At 41.7% G+C, this 27,173-nt stretch overlaps 3 protein-coding genes across 3 annotated transcripts; all 3 read left to right on the top strand.

Moving 5' to 3' along the window:
• The first annotated feature begins 300 nt into the window (after window positions 1-300).
• Window positions 301-5,586, top strand: polr1f (RNA polymerase I subunit F). The gene is made up of 4 exons (XM_037795570.1): window positions 301-649; window positions 3,636-3,777; window positions 3,906-4,114; window positions 4,268-5,586. Exons 1-4 carry the CDS (start codon window positions 339-341, stop codon window positions 4,773-4,775), a joined length of 1,170 nt encoding a protein of 389 aa, XP_037651498.1. The 5' UTR covers window positions 301-338; the 3' UTR covers window positions 4,776-5,586.
• Window positions 5,587-20,031: 14,445 nt separating this feature from the next.
• Window positions 20,032-20,460, top strand: LOC119503546 (fer3-like protein). Its single transcript, XM_037795388.1, has one exon. The coding sequence runs from the start codon at window positions 20,032-20,034 to the stop codon at window positions 20,458-20,460; it is 429 nt and encodes a 142-aa protein (XP_037651316.1).
• Window positions 20,461-23,200: 2,740 nt separating this feature from the next.
• twist1a (twist family bHLH transcription factor 1a) lies at window positions 23,201-26,116 on the top strand. The gene is made up of 3 exons (XM_037793963.1): window positions 23,201-23,949; window positions 24,221-24,684; window positions 25,614-26,116. Exons 1-2 carry the CDS (start codon window positions 23,797-23,799, stop codon window positions 24,641-24,643), a joined length of 576 nt encoding a protein of 191 aa, XP_037649891.1. The 5' UTR covers window positions 23,201-23,796; the 3' UTR covers window positions 24,644-24,684; window positions 25,614-26,116.
• Window positions 26,117-27,173: the final 1,057 nt, after the last annotated feature.

The following is a 27,173-nucleotide window of genomic DNA, read 5'->3' as shown; positions in this document are numbered from 1 at the left end:
GCAGCATATACAGTACTGACAATAAACAGACTATTAACAAAATTGCACAAGTGGAAAATGATATTGCACAGTGAGAATGAATGATATTTAACAATGATTATTAAATCATTATTTTTCATCATTGAATCAAAGACTTTTTGTTTATATATATGCAAATATAGCTGTAATTTATTAGGTATTTGTGAATTTTTGAATGCTGTCACTAATTTAACTATTCTTTCACCTGTAATTGCACCTCCTGGCCAGCAGGGGGCGATATAAAGACATATTCTGACAGATGTTTCCTTCCTAAAAGCGGAAATCGCTTGTCTTTCCTCTTCCTGTCTTCCTAAAACAGCATGGCGAACTTAGAGCATGCAGAAGACGACCCAAAACATGTGAACATGTCCGGTGAGATCTCCTCCTCCAGTGCTCTAGTAGTCCAGCCGACCTCGGAGCTCTCTGCGCCGGGCAGAGACCCCGGTGCTCTCCCGTTCACCGGCTCCATCCCGTCGTTCAGCGCCGCCTCCGAGCTGCTGTCAGCTCCGTACTCCTGTCTGGTGATGAACACGCACCGGAGACACGTCGCCCTGCCGCCCATGTACCTGAACAAGAAGAGGACAGGTCTCCAGGAGGAGCTGGAGGCCGAGCTGCTCAAGTTCTCCCAGAGGTAACAACATCTGGACTGTTTTATTTTACTGTCACACAACTCCTTCAGCTCTGTTGAACATCATGTGAGGTTAAGCCTGTCTCTGACTGTCAGACTGTGTTTGTTGAGTTGAGGTTAAGGTTTGTAGTTACTGGACATGTTTTCACCTTAATGTCACTGTTAATAACTAAAAACAAGTGTTGGTTCTGTCTGTAGTGGAGAAAGCATTCACACCTGGCAGGTGACTCAAGGTACACAATTCTTCACTACAAGCAAAATGCAATTACAGTTTTTCTCAATTGTTTACACACAAATATTGGTACTTGACACACAATGACCACAACATGTAACTCATGCACCAACCCCCTGAACCAATTCTGCTAAACTACAAGCACAATTCCTGCTTTACACTCAAATTGCAGTTCTAAAACACACTTTTTTTCAAAACACTACACACAATTCTCTGCATTTGGCACAATTTTCATGAAGAAAATCTCGTTTTCACAAGGAACACACTGTCATTCAAAATTCTAAAGTCAATTGCCCTACTATGCACACTGACTCATCACATGGGCAAACACCTGTCACACAGTGTTACAATTAGCAATCAGTTGATGCTTTTCATGGCTGGATTCGACATGCAAGCGATATTTCCCCCGCTGCTTGGCCAGGGAAAACATTGCTTGTGATGTGGATGAGGTGCTGTGGCCAGACCGAAACAGAAGAGAGGATGCAGCATAGTTTTTTTTTCCTTTTTTTTTTTACTGTAACTGTGTACAGTAAATAGGCTGCACGGTGGTGCAGTGGTTAGCACTGGCGCCTCACAGCTAGAGGGTCGCAGGTTCAAATCCGGCTTGCGGCCCTTCTGTGTGGAGTTTGCATGTTCTCCCCGTGTTAGTGTGGGTTTTCTCCGGGTACTCCGGTTTCCTCCCACAGTCCAAAGACATGCAGGTTAGGTTAATTGTTGACTCTAAATTGCCCGTAGGTGTGAATGTGAGGGTGAATGGTTGTCTGTCTCTATGTGTCAGCCCTGTGATGGACTGGCGACCAATGTCGGCTGGGATCGGCTCCAGCCCCCCCCGCGACCCCTAACGGGATAAGCGGTTGCAGATGGATGGATGGATGTATACAGTAAATTCTTCTGTTGTTTTGTATGTAGACCACTGTATGTGCAACTTTGTGTTGGTTGGGATGTACACTGTGTACATTGTTTTTGTGGGGAAAATAAAATATATTTGTTACCGTGTATTTGTGTGTTCTGAGTATAAAAACAATATTCTAAAATATTTTACAACACACTTATGTATGTACTGTCTGTAGTAAGTGTAACACTGAACAAAAAAAAGGCCTAAGTCATTATGATGAATGGAGAAGAAGTGTTTTCCATTCATCATAGTGTTTTACATTGAGCACATCAGTGTTCTACTGGTTCTTATAAATGTCTATTCATATGATGGTTTGTGTGTGTCATTTGAAAACAAAATACCATTTTGAGAAGAAATAACATTGTTTTGAATGTAAAGTTTCATTTTGCAGGAGAATTGAGGGGGTTTGCCCATTGTGTGTGTGTTTTTTGATTTGTGTGTAGAGTTCTGAGAGTATGAGGCATGCTTTCAGAAAATGTGTGTAAACAATCGAGAAAAACTGTAAAGGGACTGTTTGTATCTTTCAGAAATGCTTGTTAACAGCGACACCTGTGGCCGTTAAGTCAACGAAAGTCAGCGTCGGGCTCACGCTTGTGCTCGCTCTACATAGACATGAACGAGCATCGCTCAAAACAGTGAGGTGACACACGTCAGCTAAAACCACAATATCACTCTATATTTCACCTATCGCCTCCGACCGCAGCCGGAGAGAACAGGGGAGACACCGGCACCCGGTCGGAGACGGTAACGTTTCTCTTCCTACTTCAGCCCCGCTGCAGGATGAGAAACGTTACCGTCTCCGACCGGGTGCTGGTGATAACGTTTCTCGCTGCGGAACCCCGTCACTACACAAGACACGGAAAACCTCTGTTGGTCTGTCGTCCACTATACATTCACTAGATATTCTCAGAGCTACTAACTCTCCTGCAGTGTGTAGTTAGCGCGCATGCTCGTCTAGAGGTGGAGCGAGAACGCGCGCTGTATGAGTGAAGGCAAGCAGAGGAGCGGAGACTCCGGCCACATGTGAGCGCGCATGTGCCCCGACCCGGTACATTTATACGCTTAAAAAGTTACAAACAGTCCCTTTAAAGTATTAATAATAATTAATAGTTTCACTTTTATGAAGTGTAGTGCCATCAAAATGTCTTAATTAGTTTAATAAGTATAATCAGGAAGAGACCATTGATGTGTGATGTGATTTTGGTGGTACTACACTGTATAATACTGAAGTTATTGAATATTTTTCTCTTTTCTTGTTGCATTTTGTAGACGGTCCCTGACCTCTCCTCTCTCAACCGGCTGCACATAGAGACCAACGTTATGTGTTGATTAAAATGAGGTTGTAGCTCGTTGTCTACCTTATTATGGTTAGAAAGAGCCGTTGTTTGTGTTTTAACAATGTTTTGGTTATGAGTTATTGATCCAGGAAGTTTGAATCTGTCAATATCTTTCCAACTTTACCAAAGTACATCATCCAGGCAATGTGTGGACAGTCAGAAATGATTGGAAGAAGTGCTGTATGAAGTTACTCGAGGGAACGAGATAAAAAAAATTTTCGTCTAGGGGGGCTCCGTGGAAAATAGTTGAACTTATCCAAAAGAGTGAATGACATCTTCGAATAGCTTCTGTGAATTGTTTCTGTCAATCGACTAATTGATTAATCAACTATTCGTTTAAGTGCAAGATGACATCTTGAAGACAGACCTGCTGTTGTAATTATGTGCAAATAGGATTTTTCTGTGCTGTCTTTCAAACGGAGCTGGTGTGACAACAATTTGCATGTTTCATCTGACCATAAATGTCCTAATATATAAAATGTTCGGTATCAAAGTAATTCAACTTGACCTATTTGACTCGTGCAGTCTAAAGGGAGTTCCCCTGGCCTATGAAAACATCAGGATAGTGGGCCAGCATGGAGGCATCTATGACGACAGCGGCTACATCCACATGGACATACAGGCCAACTTTATTCTCTTCCAGCCCCAAAAAGGACAGAAACTGCTGGTAAGATTTACATTTACTGCACTCTGTATGTGAAAAACAAAAAAATGATATGCAGTACAGTCCAGTCAGTTTATTTCTAACCCACGTGTATGCATGTAATTTTATTCCTCCTGTGTTTCTGTTTCCAGGGTGAAGTGAATAAACTAGGAGTAAGCCACGCTGGCTGCCTGGTGCACGGCTGCTTCAACGCCAGCATCCCCAAACCCAACCTGGTTTCTGTGGAAACGTGGCGGGACGCAGGGCCGCGGATCGGAGCAGAGCTGGAGTTTGAGGTGACTGCACTCGACGCTGACACTGCGGGGGTGCTGCTGATCAGAGGACGGCTGGACAGGACCAGGTATGTGTGTGGTGGAGATTTATGTTCATGAAATCAAACTTTAAGAACATTGACTGTGTGAGTTTTTTGTTGTATGAGCTGGTTGTAAAATGTATTTTAAAGGCGTGGTTTAACCCCTGATTGATTACTGTGTTTTATCTGTGTGTGTTTCAGGGTTCAAGAGCTGCTGGCTTTGGGCGAGAGCACCGGCGTCCCTGCAGACGAGAAACCAGAACCACCAGAGACGGACCCGAAACCAGAACCCACCGAGGAGGGGGAGGAGGCTCCTGAAGCAACCCCCAAGAAGAAGAAGAAAAAGAAGAAAGACAAAGTCAAAGAAGAGGAGGGAGAAGAGGAGCTGACGAGTGCACCCTCCTGCCAGTTGGACGGCGACGCAACGCCAGAGCTGAACGGAACAATGAACGAAGCAAACGGCGACGAAGCCGGTGAGAAAAAGAAGAAAAAGAAGAAGAAGAAGAAAAAGGAAGAACATGTGAAAGAAGAGGAGGAGCAGGTTCAGCTCTCTGCCACGGAGGTCCACGGCAGCGACTCCAGCGGTTACCATAGTGACAAGCCAAGCAAAAAGAGGAGACACGAGACTGGTACAGATGTCACAGCTGGTATTAGTGAAACGCCAAAGTCCAAGAAGAAGAGGAAAAGTGACATTGAGCAGTTTGCCTGAAAATGTATCATATTCTGTTTGGAAATCAGGTTAATTATGTGTAGAGGTGATACAACATTAATAACATCAGTGGTCCTGGAGGAGACGTGCCTTAACAATTAAACACCATGTTTTAGTAAGTGACATGTCTGGTGGATTCTTCTCAGCTCCTCTAAAATCCTTTAAACAGAGGATCAGACCTGCAGAAGGAGCCTTTCTACAGTCACTTATTACACAGCTTTGTTGAATACTCAAATCTGATTGGTCAATCACGGCGTTCTACGGTCTTTTATTTCTTTATAGCAGACCGTTGCTATGTATAACAGACCGTTGCTATGGGTGCAGTTCTGATGTCGGACTCTGGCTGTACATTATCCCTTACATGTTGTAGCTTGTGGAAAAGCACACAAGAGGATATAAACAGGCTCCACAGATCAGTCCTCATTGGATTGCAAATCCCTCACACAGCCTGAGGGGGGAGCAAAACTGCTTCATACGTCAACACTGAGACACAAAAACACAGGAGTGTCAAGTAGAGAATATTTTCTTCTGCTTGGATACTGAAAGAGGAAAGCTAGACAACTGAGACTGCTGAGCTCAGTTTAAGGAACTTTTCTCATACCTCATGTGCCTCTTTGATAATAGCTGCAAATATTCACTCGGCATCCTAGAAATGCATCGTGCACGGTGACAAAACTGTGCAGTCATGATTTATTTGTGCCGTTTCACTGTCTTCCTTCCAGTGTTGCATTGACTGTTTTCACATGAAGATGTGGACATTAAATATTCAGGTCTCATCCCAATTAAAGAGCTCTATATTTTGAAATGTTTACCTTGCTTCCAGTTTTCATTCAGAATCATTTGACATACCCTTGATTTTTGATCACATATTTAAAATAACTACTTTTTTTGAAGACATAGGGGGGTTTAGAAATCAACATCGCTTTGATTGTGAGAAAAACACATCCCTGTAATGATTGTTAATACAAGGATTTCTTGTGTTTCATGGCAAATTCCCTCACACAACAAACTCTTTTATGCTGGCCAGTGGGTGTCGAGTGATAAAGTGCTGAGAGACAGCCTAAAGATCTTAATGTTTTCTTTACCCCCACCTCCACACACACACACACACACACACACACACACACACAGAGACACCCTACCTTTCAGCGGGGAGTCTCATTAGCCGAGAGGTGCTAAGAGTTGGAGAGCTTATCGGGAGCTGCCTTAAGAGGACAGATAAGGAGCTGCAATTAACATGGCTCATCTTCATCTGTCACACCTGAGCATGCACATCTGTGCTTTATAAATTAAAAGCCTTTAATAATGATTTCACATTTATAACTGCAGACTTGAAGGCTTATTAGAAAGTGAGCAACCCCTAAGTATTTATTAAATGAATAGTTTTGCGGAGTACATTTATTTTCTTATACCTCTAAAGCCAGCTAGTTGACATGGTATAGGAATGCTCCCTCTTAGTCGACTAATCAATCATTTTGGTCTTAGTCAATTAAGATTTCTTTCATTGATTATTCATTTTTTTGTGATTTTTTGAATGACTTATTTCCAAGACACTTATGAGCACACACAGTATCTGGTAAACACAAGATTTAAAGTGGTGCTTTTGTGTCATTCTTTGTGGAGAAACTCTAAGCCCTAACACGTTATACCTCGTGTTAGTGTAAATAAAACAGTTTGCTGTTGTATGGGGGGTTGTCTGTCTTCCAGACTAACTTCCTGGAGTCTCTGTCGGCCGAGCAACTCATCACCGCCAAGAAATTGTTTATATTTTTAAGGTTAAAACATGAGTGGTATCAAACTTCTCCTTTAACTCTCAAGCACGAAAGCATATACAGTAGTTCCCTAAATGTTGAACTATTTTTTTTAATTACCTACATGTATATCTGCATCATTATTAAAGGATTTTTTATTTTTGTCACTTGTTTTAGCGAAGATGCATGTGCTTGGGAAGTAGTGAGCATACGACTGGATACATGAAATTTGGGATTATACAGCACGAGTTGTGTGAGTTTATAAATGGATGTTTTGATATAGTTTTGTCTGTTGTTAACGCGGCCTCCATTTACTTCAAGACTTTCCTTAATATTCTGATTCTTCTTTCATCATGGATGCATGCGAGAAAAACACGTTTCTCTTTAAGAATTCAAGGTAACACGTTGTGAGTAATTGATATACAAATGGTCATTTTGGGGGTGAAGTATTCCTTTAATAATGCCTTACAAGTAACAGTTAATTACTTATTAACAAACACATAGTTACAAACTATAAGGACTTTATAAAGTAGTACTGAAATAAGATTTGAGCTCTTAATGAACTCATTGAAATTGGCTAAACCTGCTTCCAGTAGAACACACAGAATAAACAGGAAAAAAAGCTCATGTTAGCAGATTTTTTCTCCATTTAAAACTCTTTTTTGACAATCCAATGTGCTTGTAATCACAAACAGTCATCACAAATTGCTCCCAGGATGCTCTGAATCACTTCAAATTGTGCTGTTTCAACTGTACAAATATACAAAACACTTAGAGATTTAAAAACAGTGATCTGAACAGTTCAAGTGGACTTTAAACGGTTCGCTGTCATTTGTCCTCCCATGACCCGCCTCCGCCTTTATTATCACTCTTTCGCCCGTGTGCACCACCTCTCTTCTTGCACCTGTGCCCCCTCCCTCCATCACCACTCATTTATCTTGTCGTTCCTCCTATCACTCCCTCACGCCGACTCCCCCTCTTCCCCGATCCTGCTTTCTCTCTTCCTCCTACTTGTCTCCCTGATTTATCGGAGGCGGTGTGCAGTTCACACACATTCCACTTCTGACACCCCCCCCCCCCTCGTCCTGCCACTGGACCCTCATATCTAGGCACGGTCGTTCATCTTCATGATCCTCCGACGGAGAGAAGAAGAGGAGGGAGGGCGAGAGAGATGAGACAATAGGAGGAGTGTTGTTTTTATTCAGCGGGCCAGACTATCTGTTCATCCACCTCTGTCTGCCTCTCAGGGAGTGGTCTCTGATGTGTGTGTGTGTGTTAATGTGTGTGTGGATTGGCTGTGTGTCTATCTCCTGTGTCAAAGTTTCCAGGCCTGACGGCTCCGACATGAAAGAGCCCCTGAAGTCTTTATAGAGAACAAACGCTCCAGGTTCAGGACACACACACACACACACACACACAGCGACCCATGCCACACACTCACTCATTCCCTCATGCAGACACACCACATCCACAACCCACAATCCACAAATCCCCATCCTTGCACACCCCCGTTGGCCAGGCCTAATTAGTTATGTGGTCGGCACTCTGCTCCGTCCCAGAGCCCCAGATGGCAGCGGGTCATAAAACCTTAAGTGTTCCACCAGTCAGAGCCGCGCAACTGTGGCCATATATCCTCCAACGCGGCCCAGCCAGGGCTCGAGTCGTATCAAGGCCCATCTCTCACAGGCCTACTGACATCCACGAAATCCCTTTATGGCATTTTCAAAGGCATTTCTAAGAGATTTTTGGCACTTCTGCTTTGCATCTCTGTTTTTTATGCTCCCTCAGGTAGCTCACACAGAGTCAGACTGGCTCGAGCATTAAACTCTTTCCCAAGGGATCAGAGTCCACACACATGCACACACACTATTAACCCCAAAAGTAAACGGTTGGTGAGTTGGATTCCCATAGTTAGTTTGTTTCCTTGGCACCCGACACCCACCGTCCTTCCCTCAGTAACCCTGGCGACCCTGTGACACTATTTCGCTCAAGGGAATTGTGTTTGGGTCTGTGTGTGTGTGTGTGTGTGTGTGTGTGTTTGTCCAATTTCAAACACTTATTATCTTTTAGATACCTCAGAGAGTCACTGGTCATCTGACCTCTTCTTCTCTGTGTCACGATTGTGCAGGTGGACAGAGGTAGTAACAAAATACATTTTTTAAAGGACAGTAGTCGACATAAATAAAAGTTTCAGGTACTGATGAGCTTTCAATATTGCTAGAAGAGAAAAGGTTCGTTGTCCCACCATGTCAGAAATCAAAAGTGTGTGATCATCATCATCATCAGCAATCACTCGGGGTTCAGTATGATCGTCCTCCTGTAGGTGAAATGGATTATTTGTGGGTCTTCAGATGGCTGTAAATCCAAATGCTGGATCCACAGGGTCTATTGATGTGGTATTCGTAGGTGGAGGAGTAGTTTTGGTGGTAGGTCTTGCCTTTTTGCTTCCATGGCAAAGGCCACACACACTGGAAGGTGGAGTGAAGAGTCGGTGACAATAGAGAAATGGTTGGACACAGTCATCTTGAATTCCGACGTAAGAAAGGTGTGTAGGGAGGGGGCTCCCGAAGCTTTTCGATCATTTGACAAGCAGGTCTGATGAAGCACACTGATGCTTTAAATATGAAGCTACAGCCAGCAGACGATAAGCTTAGGTCAGCATGAAGACTGGAAGCAGGGTAACAAAATCAGCTGTATTTGTCAAAAGCTTGCTCTCCGGATCAGTTAAATGTTGTTTTGCTCAAATGTAATGATAGTTTATTAATATCGATGCTTTTCACTGGAACTAAATGTGATGCACATAATACATCTCATGTTGATATATGATATTTACACATTGACATTGTTCACATCTACATAATCTAGCAATCATTAAAGGTGCTCTATGATATCCAGAGCATTAATATAGCAGCAAACAACTCTTTACTATGTAAAGATATAGAGGAATAATGTCTACCTGAGTAGAGAATGAAGTCGCTCTCCCTTTCTATGTGTGTTGTAATCAGAGCTTCTCCGTGCTTTGTTGACAAAGCCGGGCCGGCCTTGCATGCCTTTTAGCAAAGAGTATAGAAGCAAAGAGACGAAACTCCGGGGTTTTATTGACAACAGCTGCCGCCATTTTGGACTGAAAACGTTTATTATATTTATAATATTTTATTGTTCAACACAGACCATTTTGATAAAATATGACAATAGAATAGAAATAATTTTGTGCTACTTTTGTATGGCACATTTTAGGCGGACTTTTTTACTGACGTCCAGTAGTTGCTTTCAGTCCAAAATGGCAGAAGCATAGCTTTGCTTTTGGGCGCTGATGTTGCAATGGAACGAACATTTGACTTTCACCTCTTGGCAATATACGGTCTTTGCTTTTAGTGCATGTTTATGCATGTGAGCGTGCCCCACTGGCTAGCTCACGGCCGCCGCTCTGCACGGCTCTCATAAAGCGGTTACAGCTGATAAAGCCGTCCCTACTGACGGCGACGTTGCGGAAGCATATGACCCACCCTCCAGTTCCTGCTCAGGTTAACACTGTTAGCTCTGTCAGCACTGTCGTCCTGGTTTTCACTGTTAGCACAGTTAGCTGCGAGCTGCGGGCTCAGCCGTCGCCATGTTGAGAGCCGTGCGGAGGCAATGAAAATGCTCCCAATCTCGCATTTGCACCTGTAAGCCTTTTTTGCACACAGAAACAACATTGCAATTCTTAATTGTCCTCACATATATTTTAGTTTATTTGAGTTTTCGTTGTATTTTCTGTGTCTGTGTATTTGTGTGTGTGTGTGTGTGTGTGTGTGTGGGTGTGCGTACCGCCCTGGCCGGCCAGCCCAGTGAGATTAATAGGGCTCAGTTTAATCAGGAGGTAATGGGAGGCTCATAGGCGTCTAGACAGTGTTCAGACCAAACTGAAACTCCTACACCCAAAAACACTGAGGAAATATGGCAGTGAAAGGACAAAAGGTAAAAAAAAAAAAAAAAACTTTTAATCTTAACTGTATGCAGCTATTATGATAGTAACTTCAGCCGCAGAGACAAAGCTAATATTGAAAGAATGAGGCCAAATCATAAAAGCATACACATACATGTGAAAGTCAACACAGTGATTTACTCTGGAACAACAAGCTAATGTAAAAAAATGTATTTTTATCACTCCCTATACCTTTTGCATATAAATCGAGAGGAGGGGAGTAATGTGGGGAGGGGTAAGAAGAGGAACACACACAGCATATCATCAGACTTTCAGCCTCAACCTCCCAAAACCACAGAAAAATAAATAAGCCAAACGGGAGAGAAAAAAAACCTGAATGCGTCTGGAAAAAATGATCTCATGTTTAGTCATGTAGCTTTACAGGACAATACCCAGGACACAACTTAATATTTTATTATTATATTTTTATGACAACCTTGTCAAACTGCAGAGCAGAGCTGAAGGTACATATAGGAAAGAGGGCAAGAGAGAGAGAGAGAGAGAAGAAAGAAAGGGAGAGAAACTTGGGTGGCCACAGTGCTGCTGATGATGTGTACGTTAGAGCTGATTGCTGGAAAAGCACTTATAAAGTCATTGACATGAAGATGAAAGAAACTGCCCTGATCAGTGAACCGTCCGCTGACTCTGGCAAGCAGGATAGCTTTAATTACCAAAGACTACATCTGACAAATATGTTTAATATTAAAAGAAAGACACAAAGTTCTTCCAGTTTTCCTCAGTGAGTTTAGAGATGCACGCTAAAGACTGCAGCACATTTACATGCACAAAATGTTCTGGTTTTTGCCCTTATTCTGGAAAAGACAATATTCCTAAACTGTTTACATGGCTAATGAAAATTAACATTCCCCTAATATTATTTACATGCAGCCGTGCATAGACTCTAACCAGTGGTGGACTTGTTTGACTGTGCGAACACAACCTCCATCTTTCTTTCCTTCAACTACCTTCTTGAAAAGGTCGCTGTTGCGATATTTGCACATATCCAAAAACCTGTTGATATCCAAGTCTTTCATAATGTTTAAAAGTTGGTGTGTTCCTCCTTCCGACCAGATATGTGGGCTTTTATTTTGGGCACGCATCTCTGCAAACTGTCGGCAAGCTGGTTTATGTAAAACCAGTGTACAACCGTACATGGCTCCCATTCATTGCTATGAGAGTTGCTCAGTAGCGCATGAAGCCAAAATGGCTCGACTGCCGATTAACTCCTTATCCCAGCTCTCGCTCCAGCCTCGGTCTGGGTCTCAGTCACATGAACGGAGGAGGAGAAATAACTCTGGATTCGGCTATTATACAACTTTTAGGACCTAATGATTTAAATAAGGGCTATTCAGGTGTCCATTCTGGGAAATCAATTGAAATCTATGGGAAAAAGTATTATTGGGCCCAATGGCGACGGACACAGAAGTTATAATGCCACCATTTGGCCACTAAAATTTGCGTCAAAGCCCGGCGCTCTTCCTGGGGGCTGGTGCACAACGCACAGAGCTGGCCACAAACAGGCAAGAGGCCGTGTCTCACAAACTGCGGTAAAAATCCCAATTGGGACTCCTATTCTGAATGCGCTGTATACATGTCCAAAGAACGCTCCTAAAACCTGAATAATATCGGCATATCTCCCATCGTTATCGGAAATGCATTGAGAATAAGGCCTAATTCTGAATATCCAAATGGAATATGCTGTTTACAAGACCCGTATCAAAGTCAGAATAATGTCATATTCGGAATAATAGTGTAATATTAGTGTGCATGTAAACAAAGTCATTGAAGGCAACTCAAGTTCTTCATTGTTGAAACAGAGTTAGAGAGATACACTTTGTCATGGCGATAATAAGAATCGAGGGAATATGTTTGAAATTATAGCTAGGTTCAGCACTGGAAATAATCAACCTGTGCCGCAGGTTAGGGTTAGCTAAGCAACTATAAAACATCTTTAATCTATAATAACAACTATAATCATCTGCATATGCTCTGGTAATTAGCATGTCAGTGTGAACATGAGCTGTTGTGGGGTTTTTCAAAGTCTTGCAATTTTCCAAAACAACACCAACTCTTTATTCACTTTCGTTTTGAAGCTGTATGAGAGAAGTAAGCACGTATTTTAAATATGATATGCCAGCATGAATTTCCCAAGACTTTCCCAAGACTTTGGGAAGCTCTGTAAATCATCAAGTTGTAATCCAGCTAATGTGCTGTGATCTGCCTGGAGGCTCCTGCACTCATATACAGATAGAGAAAAACATTTCCATTTGCTGGGTATCCACACACTACAGGCGTTGAGTATGAACACACAGGATCTTTAAACTGAATTGATTATACTGAATCATGGTCACTTTTACAGCGTGGAGCTCCACTTGCTGGTGACCGAAGCACCGTTGTCAGCTCAGTCGTCATTACTTCTTCCCAAGTTCTTACTTTGTCATTTAATTGGACTGGAGTACTTGAGGGGTTTGCTGAAGCAGCAGGGCGGCTTCCAGGAACTGCCTATGATCAGAAATCCATCTGGGAAGATAAATATTCAGATTCAAAAGGTTTGTTTTATTGTTTGTGTGAGAATTGGTGACATTTTTCCTCAGCGCCGTCCATATTTTCCAACTCACCTCTGTCCTTAGTAGGTCTGGCACTGTGAGTAGAAAAAAGTCGAATCTGTCTGGAACAGTCATGTGTAAACATATTTTACATAAACACTCTCAGTGTAAAGAGGAAAAAAACACTGACTTAAAGGGCGGGTCCATTATTTCTGTTTTTTTAGGTTTGTATATCATTCTGTAGCTTCACAGTGATGTTTCAAATTTTGGTCGAAGTACATATGTTTTAGTGTCAAAAGGCTATTTTCCCAAGCCCTTCTGAAAACGTTTGCCTTCATTACCTGGCGTAAGTTTCTGCATGATAACGCTGCTACATGTACAGTATATATACATCCTCATAGTCAGTGTATTACAGTAACTTAGATGGCGGTCAGCATGCTCCCAGTTTGGAGAAGCAGATAAGAGTACCGACACGGAAGCTAAGCAATGTACTGCTGTGTGGATGCAACTTTAGTTCGGATCTGAAAGTCACACAATAACACAAACAAACGAACCGATCGACCAACAACTCCTGTGTTCTGCGAGGTAAATTAAAGTTTTTGTGAATGGAGTCTGGTCTGGTAGCATTGAAGACCGCAATATAACCGCTTCAGTCCCCCATCGGAAAGGGTTGTCTGATAGCAAGAAAAAGCGTTGAAAATATTCCAAATATATATACACTTAAAATCATATATTTTTTTAAGGTGAAAGTATGTTTTTCTGCTGCTCCTGTCCACAGCCGTTCTACCTCACTGTCAGACAGCCCTTTCCGTCGGGGAACTATAGCTCTCTTCAAAGCCACCATTCACAAAAGCAGTAATTTTACCTCGCAGAACACGTGAGTATACATACAATCCCAACATCAAAACATCCAACCCAAATCCTAACCCTTTCAGTTATTTCCAAACTTAGCACAGTTAACGTCGACTCAGCTAGTGCTAGCATTCACATTATTCATAACCTTATTGATTAGCTTCGATGAGCTTACTTTGGTAACTGCTTTTTGCAACAGCAGATAACAGATGATTTACACCAGGACAAACCCCGACAAAAACACTATTTATGGCATGAGGACAAACCTGTAGTGCCAAAGTGCTCTAGGCACACTGCTCCTCGCTACATCATCGTCATCATCATCATCATTAACATCATCATCCTCATCATCATCAAATAGTGGCATCAGTCTCCTCGGCCGTTCAGTCTTCTCAGCGTACACCAGAGTTCAGAATATGAGCGTTAAAACAAATGAAACATGGCACCTTTAAAATACACAGCAAAGAGTGGGTGACCTTCTTTCAGAAAATAAACACAGACATTACTCAGACTGCAGAAGGGGGGTGGGTGGGTGTGAGCTGAGGCAAGGTGCTGACATGGGTGACAGTGGGTGGGGGAGCCACGCAGTGATGTTTTTAGTGCGGCGGTGGAGAGGGAGAGCTAAGAGGTTTGAGAGGTTGGATTAAGAGGAGGAGGGTAATTTTTGAAAGGAGGAGCTGAGGGCACGCAGCGGTTTGGCGAGTGGGAGGTTTGGAGAAAGAGGGGGGGGAGCAAGGAGATATATGATGTGGTATTGGGGTTTATCCAACTTCAGCACACACACACATGCATGAACCCATACATTTTGCTGGCCACCCGGCCGTGTAAACACCCCATGACTGGATGTTGGCTTAAAGTGCCAAGCCAATCAGAGGGCAGGATGTAGAGGAAGGTGGGACAAGTGAGCCAATGAGTCAGCTTCTGGGTGTGGAGAGAGAAGGAAATAGAGGCCAAGAGAGTCCCAGTGACACAATGAAGAAGAGGCAGATAGGTCAGGAGTTAAACTCATCTCCCTCACTCCCACTGCTTCCCACTGACTCCCTCCCTTGCTTTATTGGCAAGACCCTGATAAAGGACAGTATTACCAATGTTATACAAAGTTTACAATGTAAATCTGAGTCTGTATATGCAGTCACTATACAACTATATTAATCTGCTTCTGCTTAGCCTTTGTCAGCTGTCTTTCTCCACTCCATAATGTGCAAAACAGAGGAGGAGTGAAGGTTGTAGAAGAGATGAACGAGGGATATGTGGAGAGAACTCGGGGAAACTGAGGAGGACACAGTGTCAACGAGAGAGAAAGAGAAAGAAAGAAAGAACGAGAGAGGAGTGTCTAGTTTCAGATTTACAGTGGTGGTGGGAGAGATTTGGCTGTGCTCTTGCAGCACAGCGAGGACAGAGCCAGAGGAGGAGTAGGAAGACAGATTTACATGGTGAGAACAGCTCTGGCTGCTCTGGAGCAGCACTCTGGACACATACTTTTCTCCAGTGATCTCTATATTTAAACAAAACTACTAAATGACAACTGCTTCAGCGTGAAAACACGATACTTGCATGTTAAAAATCCACACTTTTTTTTTCTTTCCACATTCAATCATCATGTGAGATTAGTGAAATCATGTTTCCCAACCCCCCGTTCTTCCCAAGCCGCCTACCAATACTTAGATTTAACTGTGGCATTATGATGATGAATGGACCCAACATCCAATAGGGGGTTAGTGTTGACATGGTCTTTCTGCTGTGTGCTGTAAAACAATGCAATTTATGGACAGAAGTGCTAGGTTGCTTTTGGATATAAAAAGGGCTGCCCAGTCTCGGCGTATGAATGACACAATAATGCTTAAGGCAAAAGCATGAAATAAGAACGCCGTTCTTGCTTTAGGCGTGTCATTTTACTGCATTACTTGCGTAGTGTGTGAATTTAAACAGGGTAGTGTTGTCTGAAATCGAACACGGCTGTTGTGCACTTATCGGAAATGTCAATCGCAACATTTGACCTTCTTCTTCTTATTATTCTTATTCTTGTTTTCACTCAAACTCTTAAGTGTAAGTACAGAAGAATGTGAATTGAGACATTAAGTCTTGTTCTGTAAGATGAAGATAAACTTTACTGAATTGAACATCCCGACTTCTTGACAACATTTTGGTTTCACACTGAGGTTTGTTTCTGCCAAACCACCACTGTTTACTTCCACAAACATTCAGTCACACCACAAACTATCATTAATTTCACTCCGTGTAACCAATAATAACAGAACAGAGCAGGAAATGGGCCATTATGAGACTCTGTGTGAAGGTCTGTCCTGTGTGTTTCCACTCTGACGATAAACCCCTGTAGGTGTGTGTGTGTGTGTGTGTGTGTGTGTCTCTGTGTGTGTGTGTTTGTGTGCCTCTTTTGGGGTTTTACTCCTTATTTAAGACCAATATTTACCCAGCAGCCCCAGGGTGAGATTACCTCATATTCTCCCGCCCAGCTGTGCTTTCTCAGCGTTTCCACGACAACCGGCGGAATGTCCCATCATGTTTATCTGCCTGTCGGGAAAACAGAGAGCGAGAGGAGGAAGAGGAGGCAGCGGAGGGAGATGTAGAAGATACACTTAGGTTGGAGTGTGTATACAAAACGGACACTTGTGCGCTCACACTCTTGTGTATATGGAATAATCACACAGGAATGCAGGAGGCACAAAGTTACTGTTGGTATCATAGCACGTTCACACTACCAGGAGCACTAACATGCTACTGAAAGTTGATTAATACTTCAACCAGGGAATTTAACCTGCCTCTATTTAGCATTCATAAACAGAGTTTAAAGAATTGATTAATGGTTTATAACACCATAATGTTGTTGTAAGCAAATATTAAGGCATCTCTAAGTGTTTGTTAATATGTTTGATGATAGCAACGAAGCATCCGTAACAAAGGTATAAAGAGTCAATGAATGCTTGGCAACAAAGTGTAACATAGCTTTAAACACATACTGTATAATAACACATACAGTGTTTTATAAAGCATTCAACGAATCCTTATACAATAGTTCGTATGAAATCTTCTGAAAAGTTATTTTGTTATTCTTATACACAGCGACGTCACGCTCTACCACCACCGCCACCACCGCCGCCGGCTACAATGCATATCATGCCCCTCCGCCCTCCAACAACAATGGCGCCAACCCCAAATGCCCTTTTGTGTGTGTGAAATCCTTTTTTGTGCGTTTTCCTACAAATGTCCAGCAACAAAGCAATCAGTGCGCCTGAGCAAGCCTCTGTGGTGTTTAGGCAACAAAACTACTTAGTTAGGTTTAGGAAAAGATCGTGGTTTGGGTTAAAATAACTACAGAAATGGTGTTACTTAAGTACAGAAGTTACGTGACAAAGAAGTCAACGTTGACTTCTGGTTTCACATGGGACACAAACATCGGTCTCCTGGCTGAAAGTCCGGTGTTTTTAGATCCACCCATTGACCCCGACGTCCTCCCTATGGCCTACGCAGATTTTATTGCTCTTTATATTAGGAGTTTATACAACTATCGCCTGTCCTGGTTTACTACTACGAGGATTACAAACACATTTATTACGTGGGATATACAGTATATACAAATTACTTTTCTTAGGTATAGCTACGATCAGCGTATGAAAGCAGTCTGAAGCATTTATTAATTGTTCATACACATACAAATCATTCACAGACAGGTTTGAAACTGCTCATAAATATATTCAAAACCCATGAAGACATAACATTACATAAGATTATTACTGTTCATACACCAATAATGGATATAGTTGTTTATTAATAAACACTTAAAAGTGACCTTATATGTGTCTGCAACCATGTTATAATGGGTCATTAACTATTTATTCATTTTTCAAACACTGCTTATAAACGTTATGTATGGCGGATTAAACCAAACTTGCTATTTTACGCTAATAAAGCAATCTAACATCATAATAGGCAACCAAAGCAACAACTAGTTCTCAATATGACCGTTCAAACCTAACAGGCCCAGAGGTATTGTTCTGGGATCGACCATAACCCCTGACCTCCCAGAAGCGACAAACCAAAGGAGAACTTATCCTCGTGGATCAGTCAATTTTTACAGTATTAATATGATCAGTTACAGTAGTTAGTTCTGTGAAGCTGAAAGTTAGGTTTTCCATTCCTCTGAAACAATTTGTCATCATGAGTGGGCTTTAAAACCACCGGCACTACGCAGAAACTTTTAGAACAGCACAGTCTCCCCTCCTTAAACCACCGGAGTTGCCCTCGAGTAAGTTATTTAACCCCAAGAGACTAAAAGTCTGGAGACTGTTTTTCTTCTGGACAGAACCTGTGTTTATGTATGAAATGCAACCTGCCTGATTTTAGTATAATAAAATTAAATTTGAAAAACGTTTTTGGGGGGAAAACAAGAAGGAAATGTAGTTGGCAAGTGAAATGTGGAGTCAGTGTCGCCCCACATAACCTCAACAGCAACGTGAAACATTTCAAATAAACTCTCTGAAACACTATAAAAGTCTCCCTGCAGGTCTGAATGTCTCCCTGCTCATAACCACGGAGATGGACACAGCGTATTACTTTCACCCTAAATTGCCTGTTACTGTACACACATGAAGCATGTGAAGTTGCGGGGAAATTGTGTAGAGCTGCAACGATTAATCGATTAGTTGTCAACTATTAGATTAATCACAAACTATTTTGATAATCAACTAATCGTTTTAAGTATTTCTTTAAGAAAAAAAAGTCAAAAATTCTCTTACTCCAGCTTCTTAAATGTGAATATTTTCTGGTTTCTTTACTCCTCTATGACAGTAAACTGAATATCTTTGAGTTGTGGATAAAACAAGACACTTGAGGACGTCATCTCGGGCTTTGGGAAACACTGACTGATCGACATTTTTCACCATTTTATGACATTTTATAGACCAAAACACCAATAAATTAATCAAGAACTTTTGTCATTATTGGTTTTCAGAAAAGCATGAGCAATAGGAATGGGTGACTGATAGGGCTGGGCAATATATCGATATTATATTGATATCGTGACATGAGATGAATATTGTAATATCATAATATGGCATAAGTGTTGCCTTTTCTGGTTTTAAAGGCTACATTACAGTAAAGTTATGTTATTTTCTGAACTTACTAGACTTTTCTAGCTGTTCTATTATTTGCCTTTTACACTTCAGTCATTATATCCACATTACTGATGATGATTATTATATTATTATGTGAAAGCACCAATGGTCAACCCTACAATATCGCTTCAATATCAAGATATTTGGTCAAAAATATAGTGATATTTGATTTTCCCGGCGTCGCCCAGCCCTATAGTGACTGAGTTCATGAAATTATAGTCTCAGTAAATCTTTAACATAGAAAGCAAATTGTATTCAGGTCAGATGATGATGATGATCAGACTCAACTCTTTTTTTCAGCATCTTTTTCATCACCACTATCATCACCAACAAGTTTGGTCTCAGTAATGCAGAGCTGCACTCTCTGTAGAGGCAGAAAGCCCACAGATACACACCAGCAGTGTCTCTCTGCAGTGTGGACTCTGTCCTGCCATGGAAACGGACAGTTATTTGCTTTAATTTGCAACAGAAAAGCGTGTGGTGTATAGTGACTGTTAGGGAATGTTCTATTTGGTCTTCTCCACCGGCCTGTTTAAGTGATAAAAGTGTCATTATTTAGCCTCTGAAGCGGAGGGGAGAGTGCAAACAGGACTGTATGACCCTCAGTGGAGAGCCTCTGTTCTTCAGAAGCTCATTAAGGGCCTCCAGGAGGACAGAGCATCAATTGGCAGGGACCCTCCAGCTTCCTCTTGGCCTTTTTTAAGCCTCTCTCCTCGGATTCAACCCACTCACCGGACGAAATGGACTCGATTTAGCAGCAGAGGGGACATGAAAGATGTGGCACTGTGAGGAGACTTATTAAAACAGCAGGAAAAAGGCCCTTGGACTTGAGCCAAATAGGATCTCACCCTGTTGTGCTCTGACCGGATTTTGGATTTTTTTACTTGTTGAGATGCATCTCCTGCTTTGGTGAATGATTTCAAATCCTGGAAACTGTGATTGGCGTCAGTGTTTGCACAGCAGGCATATAAAAGTGACATTTTCTCTGTGAGACTGCAAGTTTGGGGTTGGATGTTGGAGATGCAAGACCGCTTAGTAGACTCCACCTTGATAGATTTTGTCAACGACATGAACCTGATGGAGTGCAGTTTGGGACCAAAACAGCAGCAGGTGGATAATAATAATAACAATAGTGATGCATCCAGTCCGAGCGCCTCTTCCTGCTGGAGCGACACCTCGGAGCATCATCTGGTGATGCACGGCCATCACCATCACCATCACAGCAGGAGGTCCAAGCGGAGGAGGATCATCACCGTGGTGCAGCGGCAGGCGGCAAATGTGCGGGAGAGGAAGAGGATGTTCAGCTTGAACGAGGCGTTTGATGAGCTGAGGAGGAAAGTTCCCACGTTCGCCTACGAGAAGAGACTGTCCCGCATCGACACGCTGCGTCTGGCCATCGTCTACATCTCCTTCATGACGGACCTGCTGGAGAACACCTGAGGCACCTGAATCCAAATTTTAGGAACTGTATTTCCTTGGAGACTGGATTGAGTTTGTTTCCTAATCTGGTTCATCTTTATCCAAAACTGTGATATTTGGTTTCTGAAATCCTACAACAAACAAATATTTTGAATATACAGACTTTTTTTCATATTATTTTATCTGGATATAACCTAAACAAGCCGAGAGCACCTCCTCCTCCAAAATCTCACTTAATATATATGTGACTTATTGCTGCTTTAAAATAAATATATATGCTATAATAAGTTATGTGTTCTTTGCTCTGCATTTAATTTGAACTCATTTATTAGACCAATAGGACTACATTATCATGCTCGATTAATAATACATTGACAGCTTTATGACTTGAGTCAGATCATACAATTTTAGGAACTGTATTTCCTTTGGAGACTGGATTGAGTTTAATCCTTTAAACTGGTTCATCTTTATCCAAACTGTGATATTTGGTTTCTGAAATTCTACAACAAACAAATATTTTAATATACAGACTTCTTTATTTTTTTACAGAAACTCCTCACAAAAATACTACAGTGACATCATATTATTTTGCCAAATAAACAATTGGATATGACCTAAACAAGCCGAGAGCACATCCTCCTCTAAATATCTCACTTAATATATATGTGACTTATTGCTGCTTTAAAATAAATATATATGCTATAATAAGTTATGTGTTATTTGCTCTGCATTTACCCCTATCTCTCAGAAAACTACTACAGTGATATGATATTATTTTGCCAAAATAAACTATTGGATATAACCTAAACAAACCTAAAATCATGCTCGATTAATAATACACTTTTTTTTGCAGTTTTATGACCTAAATGCATTTATTTTGTAGTTTTAAAAGGCTGCGTGCAATATTTAAAAGTGTAAATGTTTGAAACAGTAACATTTAATATAACTTTCAGTAGAGGAAATATATATATAACCTATATTTTAGGGAGTTTTTTTTATGCCAGACTGAAGCTTCAGGTGTGTTATTTCAGCACCTTGGAGAGCAGCCCAGTCTCACCTGCAGACATTGAACAGGTGTGGCTGAGAACAAGGACAGCTTTAGTTGTTTTTTTTTTTAGCTTTTTAGATTTCCCTCAAAAGAAAGTGAGAACAAAACAGAAACATGTATTGCCCCTTTAAAGCCTTATCAACCGTCTCACGTGCAAATGTAAAGATTTGAATCACAAATCTGAGGCTCACTGGGTGTTATCTTTAACACTGAGGTGTAAATTGAGTCAGTTTAGGGAGATCCAGATCCTCCTAATAAAAAGGGACCAGACCTCAGACCTGGTCTGCTCTGGGCCTCATCATCCCTCATCAGAGGTGAGGCCTCCCTGTGGAGAATTCACACCACAGACCAGACTCCAAAAGTTACCAGATCTAGTTTCAGCCACATGTAGAGCTATCTCTGCTGGATTTTCATATTATATCGAGGTGAGCCACATAGCTGGGTGGTCATGTGTCTCTCTCTCTCTCTCTCTCTCTCTCTGTCTCTCTGTCTCTCTCTCTCTCTCTCTCTCTCTGTCTCTCTCTGTCTCTCTCTCTCTCTCTCTCTCTCTCTCTCTCTCTCTCTCTCTCTCTCTCTGTCTCTCCCTGTCTCTCTCTCTCTGTCTCTGTCTCTCTCTCTCTCTCTCTCTCTCTGTCTCTCTCTGTCTCTCTCTCTCTCTCTCTCTCTCTCTCTCTCTCTGTCTCTCCCTGTCTCTCTCTCTCTCTCTCTCTGTCTCTCTCTCTCTCTGTCTCTCTCTCTCTCTCTCTCTCTCTCTCTCTCTCTCCAGTCCATCTTCATCACCACCAGTGTTTGCATTGAGCTCCACCGCCTTGCCTTTTCAGCGACCCCGCTGTGCGCACGGATCCGCCCTTAGAGCTCCCTGGGACGGCCTGTCTTTTAAACCTGAGCCGCGGTGCTCCAGATCCCTGCAGGGAGTCAGACCCATTTAAGCGCATACCTCAACGCTGACGGGATAAATAAACACCTCAGAGGTCTGCTTATATACGAGCAGAGGCCTCCTGCTGTGACAACCTCCTGTGCTTTCAGTAGGTCTGATATGCTTCACCTCCACCACCGCTCCCATCTCAGGCAGTGTGTCTAGACCTGTACAGAGAGACTTGAGGCCTGCACACCAGACAGCTATGGAAGTTTTTATTGGACTTTATTAGTTGTAACCCACAGAAGACATCAAGTCAAGTCAAGTCAAATTTATTTCTATAGCACATTTAAAACAACATGAGCTGACCAAAGTGCTTTACAGACATAGGCAGAATAAAAACAGAATAAAAACAGGTCAACAGAGCAGACAGCAAAATCTCACACATATCCACAGACTAGAGACCAAGATAAAAATCCATGAGTAAAGGACTGTTACAATGAGCATTATAAAAAGCCAATTAGTAATCACAATTCAAGTACATTCAAAAGCCAAACAAAAGAGGTGGGTCTTGAGCTGTGCTTTGAAAAGACTGTAGAGGAAGCAGATCTGATGTGGAGGGTCAGTTTGACATTCCACAAATGTGTACCATGATCTGCAAATATTTCACTATCCACAAACAAGTATTTTTGTATATTTGTGTTGTGTAAAAGTCACATTCACAAAAATGCAGGGCGATTTGCAAATACGCATAACTTACTCTGTAAATATATGTATTTTAAGGTTTACATGTAGTGTTAAGTGATGAGGCTCAGTGATATCTACACATTTGAAAAAAGTAAAATCCCACGCATATTGACGCATGGTAAAGTTTAAAAAATGACTGATCTAATAGTTTCATTTTAATAGTCAAAATTATTTTATAGACCTTTAACAGAGAGTTGCTTTAATAAATCCAAGAGTGAGAGAAAATAAAACATCATTATGCATTTGAGGCAGAATTAAATTGGCTATGGGGAAGGTAGAGAGAAGTCATCCCTAAAAGAGGAACTGTTCCTTTCTTTTGCACAAATCTACACCTATGATTCAATAACACTGCGCGCCCATTACGCAATCTTGCGTAAAGGAGCCTTAAGGAGTCTTAAACACCATTTCTGATATTATATTATAGCTATAACTCTCCTTCCCCTTGCAGTGTTATGTTACACCCCTCCTCACCCAATCACAGCGCTCCCCAAAATCCTCCTGCACCGCTCCCCTCTATAAGAGCCCCGGACGTCCCAGTCCTGTAGACACCTCTCTCCATCTCCATTTACGCATGCACTCCTCTCTGCAGGCCACTTCTTCTTATTACCTGTCGTGTTTGTTGATGTTGTAGCCAGCTCATTGGATTAGGTATCAGGGGTTATAACGCTCCTATACAGAGAAGAGAAGAAGTTTTTGGGAAGGGGAGATGCGGGAAGAGGATTGCTCTCCAATGGACAGCGCGGGAAACAGCGAGGAGGAGACGGACCGTCAGCTGCCACGGAGAGGCGCGAGGAAGCGGCGGGCGACGCGGAGGCGCGCGGACGACGACGATGAAGAAGAGGAGGCAAGGCAAGGCAAGGCAAGTTTATTTATATAATAGCACAGTTCATACACAAAGGCAATTCAAAGTGCTTTACATATATAAAAGCAAGATAAAAATAGTGCATAAGATAAAAACGAATAAAAGAATGTAAAAGTATAAGTTCAAAGAAAAAACTGAAAAGGATAATAAAAACAATCAAAAGACAGTAAAGTGCAGCATTTGATCAATTAAGAAACGCGTCTGACAACAGTTTTTGGTCTTGAGTCTAGATTTTAAAAGTGGCAACTGTTGGTGCATCTTTGATCAGCAGGGAGACCTGGAGAGTCCGAGCAGGAAGAAGAAATGCAGAAAAAGCTGTGATGATGATGGAGGAGGAGGAGGAGGAGACAGCGCGTGCAGCAGCAGCAGCAGCCCCGAGCCCTCCTTCGATGACCTGCACACGCAGCGCGTAATGGCCAACGTCCGCGAGCGGCAGCGCACTCAGTCCCTCAACGAGGCGTTCACGTCGTTGCGTAAGATCATCCCCACGCTGCCGTCGGACAAACTCAGCAAGATCCAGACGCTGAAGCTGGCAGCGCGCTACATCGACTTCCTGTGCCAAGTCCTGCAGAGCGACGAGCTGGACGCGCGAGGCACCAGCTGCAGCTACGTGGCGCACGAGCGGCTGAGCTACGCGTTCTCGGTGTGGAGGATGGGGGGCTCGTGGTCCTTGTCTACTGCGACCCACTAAAGCAGGGCAGGCTGCTGCTGCTGCAGGATGAGACAGCACAGGTAAAGACTTTCACTTTGCATCCATACATGCATGTGCCAAAATGCGCATTTTTACGCACAACCACACTAATGGAAAAACAAAAGCAATATAGATATGGAGGGATATTTTTGCTACAATATTTGTATGGCATCCCCCCAAAACACTTCTTTCAAAGGTCTTTTTATTAATTGTCAATATTCAATAGAACAGTCACTATACAAGGAAGGTTCATTTTTGTTTTTCTGAACAACACATCAATCAATCATACCTGACAACAACAACATACACACAAACAGCCACAGCTGGCCACAAAGGACCTAACTGATTCTCAATCATGGATGCATACAATTCAAATTGAAGAGAATACAACACAGGTAGAGTATCCACAAATAAGTCATGAAATAATAGTAAGAAGAGAAAAAATAAATATATATATATATACCTACATACACACACACACACACACATACACGTACACATATATACACACAGACATAAAATAGAAGAAGAAAAAAATAAAAATAAGAATGATAATAATTAATAAATAATTTAAATAAAATTTAAAAAAGGAAAAAGAAGATACTACTACTGGCTACTCAGAGATTACCGTAGTTGGTTTCTCAAAAAATGACAAAAAAACACTTCTAAAATTCATTAAGCCTGTTTCATTTTGTAATGAAAGGGGTGTTAGTCCCTGTAGACTGTTCACAAATATTTGTAATTTATTTGTAAGACAGCCACAAGATTTCATCATCCAACTTAAACTACTACTTACAAAGGGGGAATATGCATTTTTTTCCTGAAATCATAAATATGTTTACATCCCATAGGTCAAAACCAGGTTACATTACTGCAAATACAGCCTAAAAATGCATTAAAACTTGAGTCCAAATGATACATTTCTATGTTTGTGATTTTTTTCCTAATCACAATAATATTCCTTTCACAGATTATCCAGAGTGAAGAACCAGTGGATCAGGCGTACCTCTCAGATGGACTGAAACCTGCTCAACACAGCTGAGGGGCCCATAGACTGTATATAAGAAGGGGCCAGGCGCTGTGCTTCAGGCCTCAGAGGAGAGAGCGGGCTTTTCACATTTCCCGTCACAAGGACTGTAATGTTTGCAAGGGAGCACTTATAGGACAGACAGGACGGATATGAAGAAAAAAACACCACTGCGACTATGAATGTTGTGAAAACAAAATGAGCTCCGAGGAACCGCTCTGTTTTGAAACACGAGAGAAAAATGACAATTCATTCCACACTCCCTGTGACAGAGTTTCACAGCGAATGAAATACTTTGTATTTATTTTTTCTACACAGGCTCGACATTCCTTTTCCCCACTCAAATAAAAGTTATTTATTTTTGGGATATCATGGAATGCTGAATGGATCAGGAGTCTGCACATTTTGAGTGTTGTAAATATTTGGTAATATCTTGAATAAAGAAATGAAAGTATCATTCTTACGTCTCAATTGTCTTGGATATTCATCATAGAATAAGCTCTATAACAAGGGGTGGTTCTTTGACACACACAAGTTGTTTTAAATACCTGACATTTTTGGAAACAAACTCATGTCCTATAGTCTTAGTACTTTGAGCCTTTGTTGAGAGTTTATTTTCATTGGTTGTTGCTGAATCTCCAGTTAACTACTAAACCACAGTGGAGGGGGCAAAAGAAAACATCTCATACCCGTGGCTTATTCTGTAGTGATTTCTTGAGCTCAGGGATCTGGGGAAGCCATAATTAGCCGGTGGTCTGTTTGAACAGGGTGAGTGTGGAGCTGTGGGAGGCATGCATGATATTCCCAGATGTCCTCCGAGCCACAGGTCAGTATGGGAGTCTCCTGCAGGTGCTACAGCAGCTACCCAGAGAGCTCTAACAGATAAAAGGGGTGGATGCGGGTCATAAAGCAAAACTGAATAGGCTGTGTGATTACATATATGGAAAAAGATGTAATTATTCTATATGAACACCGTAAATGATCAAGGCAAAGACTTTTAATAGCAGTGCCATACGAAAAACAAAATAATCTTAGAAGGTAGGCTACATATGATGCTTAACTCTAAATAAATTCTTCCAAAATATTCCGAATTATCTGTTGATTTTTCCTGTTGGTGGAGATGCATTCAGGTTGTGCCACAAAAACTCACTTTTACTACTGAAACACCACACAAATTATATACCCCTAGAAGAAGAAGAGCAAATATAAGGATTTCTTCATAAGGGACATACCGTTTTGTGTAGACATCAATCCTGAATTTCTCTTAATTAATGAGAGGATCATGAACCCCACATATCAACCTGCAGAAAATAAGTCTTCTTGAGCAAAATCTCAACAACATTATCACTTTTACGAGCTCACCAAATGAGCGTTTGCACACTTCCTGCCAAAAATATCTCTTTAAATATTTATAAATTAGGACTGTCAATCGATGTGTCAATGTGCCATTAATCGCAAATTAATCACACATTTTTTATCTGTTCAAAATGTACCTTAAAGGGA

This window comes from Sebastes umbrosus, chromosome 15, assembly GCF_015220745.1.
Source record: "Sebastes umbrosus isolate fSebUmb1 chromosome 15, fSebUmb1.pri, whole genome shotgun sequence".
Lineage (NCBI taxonomy): Eukaryota > Metazoa > Chordata > Actinopteri > Perciformes > Sebastidae > Sebastes > Sebastes umbrosus.
Note: the sequence above shows the minus strand (reverse complement) of the source record. Positions and strands in the feature narration are given on the sequence as shown.

Coding starts and splice junctions, on each gene's coding strand:
- polr1f (XM_037795570.1), top strand. CDS start 339: ATGGCGAACTTAGAGCATGCAGAAGACGACCCAAAACATGTGAACATG. Junction 3,778..3,905: donor AAAAAGGACAGAAACTGCTG/GTAAGATTTACA, acceptor TTCTGTTTCCAG/GGTGAAGTGAATAAACTAGG. Junction 4,115..4,267: donor GGACGGCTGGACAGGACCAG/GTATGTGTGTGG, acceptor TGTGTGTTTCAG/GGTTCAAGAGCTGCTGGCTT.
- LOC119503546 (XM_037795388.1), top strand. CDS start 20,032: ATGTTGGAGATGCAAGACCGCTTAGTAGACTCCACCTTGATAGATTTT.
- twist1a (XM_037793963.1), top strand. CDS start 23,797: ATGCGGGAAGAGGATTGCTCTCCAATGGACAGCGCGGGAAACAGCGAG. Junction 23,950..24,220: donor AGGAGGCAAGGCAAGGCAAG/GCAAGTTTATTT, acceptor ATCTTTGATCAG/CAGGGAGACCTGGAGAGTCC.